Source organism: Vulpes vulpes, chromosome 11 (assembly GCF_048418805.1).
Source record: "Vulpes vulpes isolate BD-2025 chromosome 11, VulVul3, whole genome shotgun sequence".
Classification (NCBI taxonomy): domain Eukaryota; kingdom Metazoa; phylum Chordata; class Mammalia; order Carnivora; family Canidae; genus Vulpes; species Vulpes vulpes.
The window spans coordinates 19,171,934-19,186,713 of record NC_132790.1 but is presented as its reverse complement, the minus strand read 5'-3'; the positions used below and the strand labels follow the sequence as shown (position 1 = coordinate 19,186,713).

The window sequence follows — 14,780 nt, the reverse complement described above, 5'->3', positions numbered from 1 at the left end:
AGCTATTATCTTATTTTTTGTTTCTCTAAGTGAGGATGAACATTCTTTACAGAGTCAGTCTTGGGGCATTTGCATTTCTTCTTTGAATTGTGTGTTTAATATCCTGTTTGCATCATTTTCATTGATATTCTTTTTATTCTTTTTAGAAGCTCTTTGATGTCCTAGTTTCCTATTTGTTGTTTATATGTTAAATACATATGTTCTTTATTTAACTGCTCATTTTTACATTGTTTTTTAATAGACTATACCCACCTTAACTTAAGGGTTATGGTTTTCATGTCATCCTTAGAAGGTCCTTTCCCACAGAGAGATCACAGAAAGTATTCACTTACATTTTCTACTAGTAATAGTACGACGTCTTTGGTTTTGTTTTGTCTTACACTGAGATATTTAATCCATCTGGATTGGGGAGAGATTAAGAATTGTTGCAAGAGTGTTTTGTTTCCAAACAGATAGCCAGATATCCTAACACCATTTTTAAGTAATACGCCTGTCTCTATTAAGGTAGATGACACTTGTATCATTCATTTCCTTAAATTCTTTATTTTGATTCTTGTCTACATTATTTCATTGACATTTTGGTTTTTGAGTGAATACAATACATATAAATTAATCAGAGTTAACCATATATCTTAATGTCAGGTAGGTTAAATTTCCCACCCTCACCCCTACCACAGTGGGTTTTTCAAATATTTACTGTCTCAAAATGTTTTTCAAATATTTACTGTGAAGAGTTTCACAAGTATTCTTCTGGATAAACTTCAGAATTACCTTGTTAAAGTTCCCATCAGAAATGCATATGGATTTTGATTATAATTGCACTTGATTTTAGCATGTTTCTGGCGAGTGCTTCTCAAAATATGGTCCATGTAATAATCACATCAAAATCATCAAGAATACTTGTTAGAAAGGCAGATTTCGTTGTTCCACCACCAACCTATTGAAAATCTCCGGAGCTCAGAAATATTTACTTTTGACAAACTCTCACAGAGAGAATTAGTGAGAACACTTATATGTGAAATCAAGGATTTAGGAAGCATTCATAATATTTCAATTTCCCATCTGGGAATTAGGGGTCTTTCTCCATGTATTCATGTTGATGTCTATGATCCTCATTGGAGTATAATTTTCCCCTTGCTTTGATTTTGACCATGTTCTGGTAACATGACAACTGAACATTTGGAAGAGGATGCTGTTATGAACTGGAGCTACATTTAATAAATTCTCTCATAGTTCTCATTAATAGATAAAAAAGCATACATAATACTAGTTTGTTTATAGAGTTCTTATTGTTTCCAATCAGTTTTCACCATTTTATTAAGATTTCCAGGCAAAATAATATTCACTTACAAATAATGATGTTACCATTCCTTTCCAGTCCTTGCACCTCGTAATTCTAGTTTCTACTTCTAATTTCTATTGCATTAATTAACTCTTTGCAAACAGGTATCTTTTCTGAACCCAGAATTTAATGTGAATGTTTTAACATTTCACCGTTGAGCATGATGCTAGTTTTTGTTTTCAAATAGTATGTAACATCATAAAAGGCAGTATATTCAAATTCCTTTTAAAATGAGGCATACCAGGGAGCCTGTGCGGCTCAGTCGTTTGAGCATCTACCTTTGGCTCAGGTCATGATCTTGGGGTCTCGGGATCTGGCCCCAAGTCAGACTACTTGCTCCATGGGAGCTTGGTTCTCCCTTTCCCTCATCTGCTCACCCTCAATTTGCTTGTCTGAGCGCTCTCTTTCAAATAAATAAGTAAAATCTTAAAAAAAAAAAATTATATACACCTAAGTTCCTATTTTACTTAAAATGCTCCTTAATAATGAAAGTAAACTTTATTAAATGCCTTTTACAGCATCTACTGAGATTATTTTATCCTCATTTTGACCTGTTAATAGGAAGAAATGCTGTAATAAACTTCCTAATAATCAGTTCATCTGTGCATTCATGGGAAAAATTCAATAGATAATGATGCATCAATAAATAAAGAATAAAGTCTTTTGGAATACTGTGGTACCCTATAGGCTTTTATTTATTTTTAATTTTAATTCAGGTATAATTAACATACAATGCTGCATTAGTTTCAAGAGTGAAATATAGTGATTCAAATTTCTGTATATTACTCAGTGTTCATCATGATAAGGATACTCTTAATCGCCTTCACCTACTTCCCTCCTCCCCCCGCTAACCCCCCTTTTGTAACCATTAGTTCTCTATAATTGAGTCTATTTTTTGGTCTCTTTTTCTTTATTTTTTCTGTGATGGGCATTTGGGCTGCTTCCATAATTTGAGTACTGTAAATAATGCTGCAGTAAACACACTAGTGCATATATCTATTCAAATTAGTGTTTTTGCATTCTTTGAGCAAATACCGTGTTATGGAATTACTGGATCATATGATAATACCGGTTTTAGTTTTTGAGTCACCTCCATACTGTTTTTCACAAGTGGCTGCACAATTTGCTTTCCCACCAACAGTGTATAAGGGGTTCTTTTGTTATTAGTTTATTTTTGCTTTTGTTACACTCAGGAGACATTTCTAGAAAGATCCTGCTATTTTTCATCATATTAACTTATGATTATTTGTATTTCTTTGGTGCTGTTTGTTATTTCTCCTCTCTCAGTTATAATTTTATTTATTTGGGTCCTTTCTATTTTCCTTTTAATAAGTCTGGCTAGGGGTTCATCAATTTTACAAATTTTTCAAAGAACCAGCTCCTCGTTTCATTGATCTGTTCTATTGTCTTTTTAGTTTCTCTATCATTTATTTTCATTCTAAGCTTTATTATTTCCCTTCTTAAGCTGGCTTTAACCTTAATATGATGTTCCTCTTATAGCTCCATTAGGTGTAAGGTTAGGTTGTTTATTGGTATTTTTCTTGCTTCTTGAGGTAGGCCTATATTGCTATTAACTTCCCTCTTAGAAAAGCTTTTGCTGCATCCCAAATATTTATAACCATTGTGTTTTTATTTTTGATGGTCTCCATGTGTTCTTTATTTCCTCTTTTAGGAAACGTTTTCATATTCTATCTGTTCTTTCTTTCTTTCTTTCTTTCTTTCTTTCTTTCTTTTCTTTCTTTCTTTCTTCTAGATCATGCACACAACTAGCTGGGGAGGGCAGAAGAGAGGGAGAGGAGGTGAGTCTTAAGCTGGCTCCATGTTCAGATGGAGCCCAATGTGGGGCTCAATCATGAGCCTAGATAATGACCTGGGCTGAAATCAAGAGTCAGATGTTCAACTGACTGAGGTACCCAGAGCTTCCATTTCTAATTTGATTTCTTGATTCACCCATTCATTGTGTAATAGCATGATATTTAGCTTCCATGTTTTGTCCTCTTTCCAGATATCTTCTTTTGTTTGCTTTTTAGTCATTGTATTGTGTATGGAAATATGCATGTTATGACTTCACTGTTTTTTAATTTCATAACTTATTTTGTGGGCTAATGTGTGATCTATACTGGAGATTGTTTAATGTGCACTTGAAAACAATGAAAACAATGTGTATTCTTCTGTTTTAGGATGGTTTGTTCTGAATATATCAGTTAGATCTATCTGGTCCAATCTGTCATTGAAAAGCACGGATTCCTTGTTGATTTTATGTTTGGATGATCTATCCAAAGATCTATTATTCTTGGTCTCTTGTTTTTAAGTCTATTTTGTCTGATAGAAGTATTCCTACCATGGCTCTCTTACACTTGCAATTGCATGATAAATGTTTTCCTATCTATTCATTTTCTTTCTTTTAATAAATTTATTTTTTATTAGTGTTCAATTTGTCAACATACAGAATAACACCCAGTGCTCATCCAGTCAAGCGCCCACCTCAGTGCCGCCACTCAGTCATCCCCACCCGCCGCCCACCTCCCCTCCACCACCCCTAGTTCGTTTCCCAGAGTTAGGAGAAAAGGGGGAAATATCAGAAAGGGAGACAGAACATGAAAGAATATCTATTCACTTTCAATCTAACCTGCATCATGTTTCTTTAGGTCTGAAATGAGTCTCTCATAGGCAGCATATAGATGGATCTAGTTTTTTTTGTTTTGTTTTGTTTTGTTTTATCCATTCTGTCCCCTGTGTCTTTTCATTGGAGCAATTAGTCCATTCACATTCAAAGTAGTTATTAATAGATATGTATTTATGGCCATTTTGTGGTTGTTTTGTAGTTTTTCTCTGATCCTTTCTTCTCTTGCTCTCTTTCATGGTTTGTTTGCTTTCTTTAGTGATACACTCAGATTCTTTTCTCTTTATTCTTTGCATATCTTATTACTGGTTTTTGATTTATGGTTACCATTTCACTTGTATAAAGCATCTCCTGCAAATAGCAGTTTATATTAAGTTGATAGTTGCTTCTGCTTGGACCCATTCTTTATTCCAATCGGCCCCACACATGTAGACACACATTTTAGTTATATGGTGTCATATTTTACACCCTTTCATTTTATGAATCCTTTCACTGATTTTTACAGATTTTTAAATTTTTACTGGTATTCTGTTTCCTATTCCTTGTATTCTCACTTATGGTCTTTACTTTCCACTCAAGCAGTCTCGGTTAATGTTTCTTATAGAGGTTGTTCACTAATCCTGAACTCTTTTAGTTTCTGTTTGTGTGAGAAACCCTTTATCTCCTATTCTGAATGATAACCTTGCTGGATAGAGTATTCTTAGCTGCAGATTTTTCCCTTTCAGCACTTTGAATTTACCAGTCTCTACCTCATGGCCTGCAAAGTTTCTGCTGATATCCCCTGTAACTGTCTTCTTTTCTCTTGATGTTTTTATCTTTCTTTTTGCCATTTTAATGACTATGTGTCTTGTCATGGAGCTCCTTCAGGTGACTTTATTGGGGGATGTCTGTATATCCTGAATCTAGATTTCTGTTTCTTTCCCAAGATATTCTAAGTTTTCATCTCTTACTTCTTCAGTAAATGTTCTGCCCCCTTTTCTCTCTCTTCCCCTTCTGGAATTCCAGAATGCAACTGTTATTAGGCTCAATGGAGTCACCAAATTCTCCATGTCTAACCTTTGTTTGTTAATTTTTTTCTCCCATTTGATCATTTTGATTAATTTCCATTGCTCTGTTTTATTGCTGATTAATTCATTCCTCTCCTCTTCTAGCCTGCTATTTATTCCATCAAGTGTACTTTTATTTTCATTTTTTGTATTATTTGTCTCTGATGGATATTTTTTTTATCTCTTTCTTAAGCTTCTCACTGATGTTCTCCATTCTTTTCTCAAGTTCAATGAGTGTCTTTATGATCATTAGTTTAATTCTCGGTGTCCATCAGATAAGTAGTATCTGTTTTGCTTAGATCTCTTGCTGTTGTTTTGCCTGTTCTTCCATTTGGGACCCATTCCACTGTGCTTTCAGTTTGGCTTATTCTCTGTGTCTGTTTTCTGTTTTAGAAATGTCAGCTATGTCTCTATATCTTTTGAAGGTAGTGGCTTTATGAAGCCTGCAGTGCAGTGTTTGTCCTGCAGTGCAGTGTCTCCAGTTCTTCAGGACCTGGTGCTTCAGAAAGTGCCCTTTATCTGTGTTGTATATGCCCTGCTGTTAGCCCTGGCCATTTTCTCCCTCAATCCAGTAGTCTGCAGGGGCCTTTCTTTGGGTGTTTTGTGCAGTGTTTAGTCCCCAGTCAAGTGGGGAGCATTATACCGAAGTGATATGCTGGTCTCCTTGTGAAATGAGACCTGCTGCTGCCAAAACTGAGGTCCTACAAAATATGTGGGTCATGAGATGAGGTGTTGGTGGGGTTCAGGTTACTCTGGGGGAGGCCTCCCATGGAGCCAAGACTGAGGCAGGTGTGACTCTAAGGATCACACTGCCAATGTGTGGGTGTAAGTGTCAGCACTGTGCAGGTTCCTGCAGGTGACCTGTGTTTATGGTAGAAGTGAGAGGAAAAATGGTACCTGTCAGCTCCTGTGTTCCCAGAGGGGTCTCCCTGTGAGCCTGTCTATCTGTGGCATGCTTTGAGATGAGTAATTAACTCTCCAACCTGACTGCCCCCATAGTTTTTCAAACTACTGGATACAACATACATGCTGTATCTTCCCTGGCTGTTTGTTGTGCTATCTCTTCAAGGGCTTCCCAGTCTCTCCTAGAGCCAAGTTTGCCAATTTATTAAATTCTAGGCTGTAGTTGGAATTTAATAGCTCTGAGAACTCAAAAGATTCGCTCCTCCCTCCTTTCAAAGCCAAATGGTACATGGCTTCATCTTCCCAAAGCAAGCTCCCTGGTGTGACTGTTTTTTGCCCTTCTCTGTACCAGTGGCTACCTCCTCACTTCCACAGTCCATTTCATTCCCAAAGTGTGTCTTCACCCTTCCTATCTCCTTCAGTGTGCCTCTTTTATACATGATGTTTGGAGTTTGTTCTCAATCCTCAGGTCATTTTCTGGGTTATTAAATGATGTAAGTGTTATCTAGTTGTGTCCAGGGGATAAGGAGAGTTTAAGTTCTCCTCCTCCTTAAATTGGAATCTTTTATCCATTTACTTTTAATAGAATTATAAATACAATTAGGTTTATTTCTACCATCTTGTTAATCGCTTTCCATTTTTTCCCATGTATTCCTTGTTCTTTTCCTCTCTCTTGCCTTCTGTTTGAGTACTTCTTATTATTCCATTTTACATGTGCTATTTATTTTTTTCTATTCCTATCATTTTATATATGGAGAGTTAGAATACTCATCACAGTTTTTTAACTAAGACCTGTCCTCTGAGAGGTAGCAACTCATTGCCAGGAGTTTTCAATGAAGCCTTTCCACTCTAGATGGCTAATATTCCAAAATCTTGTTGCCTTACCTGGGCTTCCTAATAATTACTTTTTGAGGGGCATACCCTGTCTTACCCTCTGCCTGGCTATCTTAATGAACACCGAAAACTTGTTCAGATTCCTAAAGCCCCTTTACTGTTCATTTCCTTCCTTTCTCATACTCTCTTTCACTGTTTCCAAATGTTTTGGCACTCATCAGTTATGGATCTCTTTCCCCTCAGCTCCACGAGGCCATCATGCTCTACTTAGGTTTCAGCTCCATGGTTTCAGTTCTGAGAATGCCTCTAGGCATAAAGTTAGTAGGACCATGGAACTCAGCTTATTTATTGCCTTGCTGTGCAGGATTACTTTCTGAATTAGCTTTTGCCCAATGTCTGAATATAGTTGTTCCATATTTTGTTTTATATTTGCTTTCAGCGAGAGGCCTGGTCCTATAGCAGCTACTTTATAAAGACTGAAATCAGATGCAATAATGTAACTTTAGTTTAGGGCATCCTCAACTAAGTGCTGTTTAGATTTTTCACGTTTATATTTTTCCTATATTGACAATAGATTGTGGTCTTCTTATTTTTTTAAGATTTATTTATTTATTTATGATAGACATAGAGTGAGATAGAGAGAGGGAGAGTATGTCACAGGCAGAGGGAGAAGCAGGCTTCATGCTGGGAGCCCGATGTGGGACTCGATCCCGGGACTCCAGGATCGCGCCCTGGGCCAAAGGCAGGTGCTAAGCCGCTGAACCACCCAGGGATCCCCTAGATTGTTATCTATTGAAGAACAACATTAAAAAACAAAAAACATTAAAAAAGAAAAAAATAACCCACTCATAATTCCAATATCCAGAATCGATCACTCCCAACATTTTGGAAATTATTTTTTCAGTCCTTTCTGTACATTATGAAAACATATTAACATTGGTCCCTAAGGCATAACAAAATCACGTTTGGTAAGTACCAGTGGAAGGTGATTGTCATTATTGTTATTAACGATGTTGATTTTATCTGTAGGATATAGAGGAAATAGTAATGCTCAGGTAACAGCTAGATGATCAAATGAGAGGAAAAAGAAGGTGACAAACATTACAAAACTGACAGTGCTGAGAACAATTGTTACCTGAGGAATTTCAGAAATAATTGTGGGATGGATGCCTAGGTGGCTCAATTGGTTAAGGGTGTGCCTTTGACTCAGGCCATGATCCCGAGTCCTGGGATAGAGCCTGGTTTTCGGCTCCTTGCTCAGTAGGTAATCTGGTTCTCCCTCTCCATCTTCCCCTCTTCCTTGCTCATGCTCTCTCTCACTCTCTGTCACAAATAAATAAGTAAAATCTTTTTTAAAAAAATTTATTGTGAAAGTGGACATGGTTCTTTGAATAGCTATATGCACTATGCTATACAGTACCTCTAGGACTTACTCATTTTACATAACTGAAAAATAGCATCCTTTTACTAATACCTAATTTGATTAATAATTGCCTCCTTCTCCAAGCCCCTGGCTATGACTGTACTGTTATCTGCTTCTAGGAATTTGACTATTTTGCATAAGTGATATCCTGTAGTATTTTTCCTTCTGTGTCTGGCTTATTTCACTTAGCTAATGTCTCCAGGTTCATCCATGTTGTCACAAGTGGAAGAATTTCCTTCTTTTTATTAAGGGTGAATAATATTCTATTGTGTGTACAGTCAACATTTCCTTGATCCATTTGTCAATGGACATTTAAATTGCTCCTATGTCTTGATTGTTATGAATCATGCTGCACTAAACATGGGCGTTCAGATATTTAATTTGAGACCCTGATTTCAGTTCCCTTGAATATCTACCTAGAAGTGAGATTATTATATTATGTGATAGGTCTATGCTTAACTTTTGAGAAACCTCCAAATCATTTCCCGTAGTAGCTGTACCAATATACATTTCCACCAATGATGTATAAGGGTTTCCTTGTCTCCACTTTCTTCCCAACACTAGTCACCTTCTGGGTTTTTAAAAAGACTTTTTTTATAATAACCATTTTAACAGGGGTAATGTAATATATATCATTGTGGTATTAATTTCACTTCCACGATGATTAGTGATGATGCACAACTTTTCATGTACCTGTTGGCCATTTGTATGTATTCTCTAAAAAAATGGTTATTCATTTATCTTGTCAATTTAAAGCATTGCATTATTTGCCCTTTGTCATAGAGGTGTATGAGTACATTGTATATTTCAGATTTAGCTCTCTATGAGATATATGGTTGGTAATAATTTACTCCTATTTCATAGCTTGCCTTTTTATTTTGTTGATTGTTTCCTTTGCAGAAGGAACTAAAAGCAGAAGGTTTTTAGTTAGTTTTTTTTTAATCTCACTTTTCTAGTTTTTGCTCTTGTTGTGGGTGCTTTAAGTGTCAAAACCAAAATTACTGCCAAATCTAGGGCCCAGAAGTATTCCCTATGTTGCCTTCATGGAGTCATACTTCGGGTATTATGTTAAGTCTTTCATCCATTTGGGGTTGATTTTTGTATATGATGTGAGATAAGGGTCCAATTTCATTGTTTTGCATGTGGATATCCAGTTTTCCCGACACCATTTATTGGAGAGACTGCCATTTCCTCATTGTGTATTATGGGCACCCTCGCCACAGAAACCCAGCCTGTATACGTTTATTTCTGAGTTCTTTATTATATTCTATTTGTGTGTCCATTTTTAACCAATATTATATAATATGATGAACATATTTTCTTGCAAATATTTTTCTGCAATTTAAAGTAATTATCTAGAATAGATTCCTATAATTAGATTTATAAATTGGGATAATATTTGAGAATATTATATGAAAAAGAATTTTAAAAAGAGAATATTATATGATACTAGGCCTAGGGACTCAGAAACTCCTAATATTCTAGTCCTGGTCATTCCTCTCATTCGAGTCCTACAAAAGAAACAAGACATATGAAAAATAACAGACTGCTTTTTATTAATGGCACTGGTCCCTATTGTCACTGAAGTTCAGAACTCTGATAAGCCTCAGTCAGGGTGGTCTACTATAAAGTCTTTCAAAATCTTCAACCTCCCTTACAGCTTGAGTGGGATGTGGTCCAATGTATCTGTCCAGTTCCATGGAAAAGTGAGGAAATAGAACATGCATGACCTTTTAAAGCCCAGTAACCCTAGCCAGTAGTAAATTGGGACGAAGCTACATCCTAAAATGTCACAAATCAGATTTTTCCTCATAGGGAAGAAAGGATTAGTAAAAAGCAAATCTTTCCCTCTCTGTACTATTTAGAAAAATTGAGAGCAAAATATACAAATATTTAAAGTTTAAGATACATTTGACAAGGTTATTTTCCAGACAGGTTGGACTAATTTTCCTACTCACTTGCATTGTACAAAAATGTCTTTTTTCTGATCCTTCATTTTAAAGTTAATGAATTCTGACAATGATTAATTGTATGATTGGAGGAAGGTAACAGAACTTTTCTGTGCCACAATTTTTTTGTCTGCAGAGTGAGATTAATAATGTCTAACTTACAATGTCATTGTAACAATGTAATTATATAAAAACTTCATGCCTGGCATGTGTTAAATTTTCAATAAAATACAAGGTTAGGGATCCCTGGGTGGCGCAGCGGTTTGGCGCCTGCCTTTGGCCCAGGGCGCGATCCCGGAGACCCCGGATCGAATCCCACGTCGGGCTCCCGGTGCATGGAGCCTGCTTCTCCCTCTGCCTGTGTCTCTGCCTCTCTCTCTCTCTCTCTGTGACTATAATAAATTAAAAAAATAATAATAAAATAAAATACAAGGTTACTGTTTTGTGATATGATTGATTTGTTAAAATCCTAGCTAATTTTTCAGGAGGAAAACTGTCTTTCATGTTGTAGTTGTTCTTAATTAGTTACAATATAATTCTTCTTCTATTTAGTAGCTATTCACAATTCCTCTTTGTAAGTAGTCAGTTCATATTCTTAGCCCATTATTTTTTGGGTCAACAATTTTTGTGGTGTCTTATATGTAATCTTAATGTAAAAAAGACATTAACATTGGTCTGACATCTCAAATAATTTCCTCAGTTTGTAGTTTATCTTAATTTTATTCGTGATATTATTATTTCACAAAAGCTTTTCATTTCATGATGTAAATTCTACCTGTTTTCTTTCATAGTCTATTAGCTTTTATGTCAGTATGATCATGTCCAGATAGCACGAGAATTTTGACTTGTGTTTCCTGGTTTTTTTATTGTTTTACTTTTACCATTTTACTCTTTAATCAAAAGGGAACAATACTTGGTATAATAAGTGATAAGCCTCTATTTCTATGCCAAGAAAAAATAGCTGTTTTTTAATGGGACAAATTAAGTTTGACCCTGTTTCATATTTTCAAGCATATGTTATAATTAAATATGTAGTATTTTGAACAGTTAGTGGTGAAGGTTTATACATGGTAATAGTGCTAACATTACACACAGTAATTTTGTAACAATATGTGTACAGCTATTTAGTAAAATCCACACAAATTCCAATATCCTCATCGCAGAACTAGCCCAGCAGGCTTTAACAATGTCATAATCTATTAGTGGCACTGGAAAGAGGAGATTTGGGAAAAAAATTAGGTCGACTGAAATTACCACCACTAATAAGAATTAAGATATTCTATTTAGTATTAATTAGAATGACTTGGATAGCAAAATAGCAAAAAGCTAGAAATACCCAATCTGGTTATGAGCTGAGCTTTAAATGAGACTCTTCTACAAGATGTTACAAACTGAAAGGTTGGTCTTTTTATTTGTGCAAACAGGTAAACAGCCATAATCTCAATGGGGGAGGAAAACCAAACCTCTGTGGCTGAGTTTATTTTCCTGGGCCTTTCACAGGACTTGCAGACCCAGATCCTGCTGTTTGTTCTTTTTCTCCTCATTTATCTTTTGACTGTGCTTGGGAACCTGCTCATCAGCATTCTCATCTTCATGGACTCTCGACTTCACACTCCCATGTACTTTTTTCTTAGAAACCTCTCTTTCGCAGATCTCTGTTTCTCTACCAGCATCGTCCCTCAAGTGTTGGTCCATTTCCTGGCAAAGAGGAAAACTATTTCCTTTCTTGGGTGTATGGCACAGATAGTTGTCTCCCTTCTGATTGGGTGTACAGAGTGTGCACTGCTGGCGGTGATGTCTTATGACCGGTACGTGGCTGTCTGCAAGCCCCTGCACTACTCTAGCATCATGACCCAACAGGTGTGTCTCCAGTTGGCCATAGGATCCTGGGCCAGTGGAACACTCGTGTCTCTGGTGGATACCACCTTTACTTTCCAACTACCCTATCAAGGACAGAACATTATTAATCACTACTTTTGTGAACTTCCTGCCCTTCTGAAGGTGGCTTCAGCAGATACTTACAGCACAGAAATGGCTATCTTTGCAATGGGCGTGGTCATCCTCTTAGCTCCTGTGTGCCTGATTCTAGTCTCCTACTGGAATATTATCTCCACCGTGATCCCGATGCAGTCTGGGGAGGGGAGGCTCAAAGCTTTCTCTACCTGTGGCTCCCATCTCATTGTTGTTGTCCTCTTCTATGGATCAGCAATATTCAACTACATGAAGCCAAACTCCAAGATAATGAATGAAAGGGATAAAGTGGTCTCTGTGTTCTATGCAGTGGTGACTCCAATGTTGAACCCCATAATTTATAGCCTGAGAAATAAAGATGTTAAAGAGGGTCTCAGAAAACTAGCTGGAAGAAAGCTGTTTTCTGAGAGATGGTGATCTCAGGGTCAGAGTTTTATTTCACTTTAAGTTTTTTTTAATAAATTATTTTTTATTGGTGTTCAATTGGTCAACATACAGAATAACAAACAGTGCTCATCCTGTCAAGTGCCCACGTCAGTGCCTGCCACCCAGTCACCCCCACCCCCCGCCCACCTCCCCTTCCACTACCCCTAGTTCGTTTCCCAGAGTTAGGAGTCTTTCATGTTCTGTCTCCTTTTCTTATATTTCCCACTTATTTTCTCTCCTTTCCCCTTTATTCCCTTTCACTATTTTCTATATTCCTCAAATGAATGAGACCATATAATTTTTGTCCTTCCCCAATTGACTTATTTCACTCAGCATAATACCTTCCAGTTCCATCCACATCGAAGCAAATGGTGGGTATTTGGTTTCTAATGGCTGAGTAATATTCCATTGTATACATAGACCGCATCTTCTGTATCCAATCATCTTTCGATGGACACCGAGGCTCCGTCCACAGTTTGGCTATTGTGGACATTGCTGCTAGAAACATCGGGGTGCAGGTGTCCCGGCATTTTATTGCATCTGTATCTTTGGGGTAAATCCCCAGCAGTGCAATTGCTGGGTCATAGGGAAGGTCTATTTTTAACTCTTTGAGGACCTCCACACAGTTTTCCAGAGTGGCTGCACCACTTCACATTCCCACCAACAGTGCAAGAGGGATCCCCTTTCTCCACATCCTCTACAACATTTGTGGTTTCCTGCCTTGATAATTTTCCCCATTCTCATGGTTTGTTTTTTTTTAAATAATATATTTACTTTTATTGGTGTTCAATTTGCCAACATACAGAATAACACCCAGTGCTCATCCCGTCAAGTGCCCCCCTCAGTGCCTGCCACTCAGTCATCCCCACCCTCCACCCTCCTCCCCTTCCACCATCCCTAGTTCGTTTCCCAGAGTTAGGAGTCTTTATGTTCTGTCTCCCTTTATGATATTTCCCACACATTTCTTCTCCCTTCCCTTATATTTCCTTTCACTATTATTCATATTCCCCAAGTGAATGAGACCATATAATGTTTGTCCTCCCCCAATTGACCCACCCACTCAGCATAACACCCTCCAGTTCCATCCACATTGAAGTAAATGGTGGGTATTTGTCATTTCTAATGGCTGAGTATTATTCCATTGTATACATAAACCACATCTTCTTTATCCATCATCTTTCGATGGACACCGAGGCTCCTTCCACAGTTTGGCTATTGTGGACATTACTGCTAGAAACATCGGGGTGCAGGTGTCCTGGCGTTTCATTGCATCTGTATCTTTGGGGTAAATCCCCAACAGTGAAATTGCTGGGTCGTAGGGAAGGTCTATTTTAAACTCTTTGAGGACCTCCACACAGTTTTCCAGAGTGGCTGCACCAGTTCACATTCCCACCAACAGTGCAAGAGGGTTCCCCTCTCTCCGCATCCACTCCAACATTTGTGGTTTTCTGCCTTGTTAATTTTCCCCATTCTCACTGGTGTGAGGTGGTATCTCATTGTGGTTTTGAATTGTATTTCCCTGATGGCAAGCGATGCAGAGCATTTTCTCATGTGCTTGTTGGCCATGTCTGTGTCTTCCTCTGTGAGATTTCTGTTCATGTCTTTTGCCCATTTCATGATTGGATTGTTTGTTTCTTTGCTGTTGAGTATAATAAGTTCTTTATAGATCTTGGAAACTAGCCCTTTATCTGATACGTCATTTGCAAATATCTTCTCCCATTCTGTAGGTTGTCTTTGAGTTTTGTTGACTGTATCCTTTGCTGTGCAAAAGCTTCTTATCTTGATGAAGTCCCAATAGTTAATATTTGCTTTTGTTTCTTTTGCCTTCATGGATGTATCTTGCAAGAAGTTACTGTGGCCGTGTTAAAAAAGGGTGTTGCCTGTGTTCTCTAGGATTTTGATGGAATCCTGTCTCAGATTTAGATCATTATCCATTTTGAGTTTATCTTTTTTTGAGAGAGTATTGCATGTGTGCTTGCTCTAGCATGTTAGGGGAAGGGCAGAAAGAGAATTAGAGAGATTGGATCATAAGTAGGCTCCACACCCAGGCCAGGGCTGACTCAGGGCTTGATCCCATAACCCTGATATCATGATCCTAGCCAAAATCAAGATTCGGATGCTCTATTGCCTGAGCCACCCAAGCACCTCTGTGGGTCTGATTTTTAGAACTATTATAATATTCCTAAAAGATGCACAGGATTGGGGATCCAGTATCGCTCAATAACTGGGCCATCCAGGTATCCCTTGAAGAGTCTTTAATCCT

At 37.4% G+C, this 14,780-nt stretch overlaps 1 protein-coding gene across 1 annotated transcript; it reads left to right on the top strand.

The window, feature by feature from the left end:
- The first annotated feature begins 11,563 nt into the window (after positions 1 to 11,563).
- LOC112927024 (olfactory receptor 2D3-like) lies at positions 11,564 to 12,508 on the top strand. The gene has a single exon (XM_026008159.2). It carries the CDS (start codon positions 11,564 to 11,566, stop codon positions 12,506 to 12,508), a length of 945 nt encoding a protein of 314 aa, XP_025863944.2.
- Positions 12,509 to 14,780: the final 2,272 nt, after the last annotated feature.

Coding starts and splice junctions, on each gene's coding strand:
- LOC112927024 (XM_026008159.2), top strand. CDS start 11,564: ATGGGGGAGGAAAACCAAACCTCTGTGGCTGAGTTTATTTTCCTGGGC.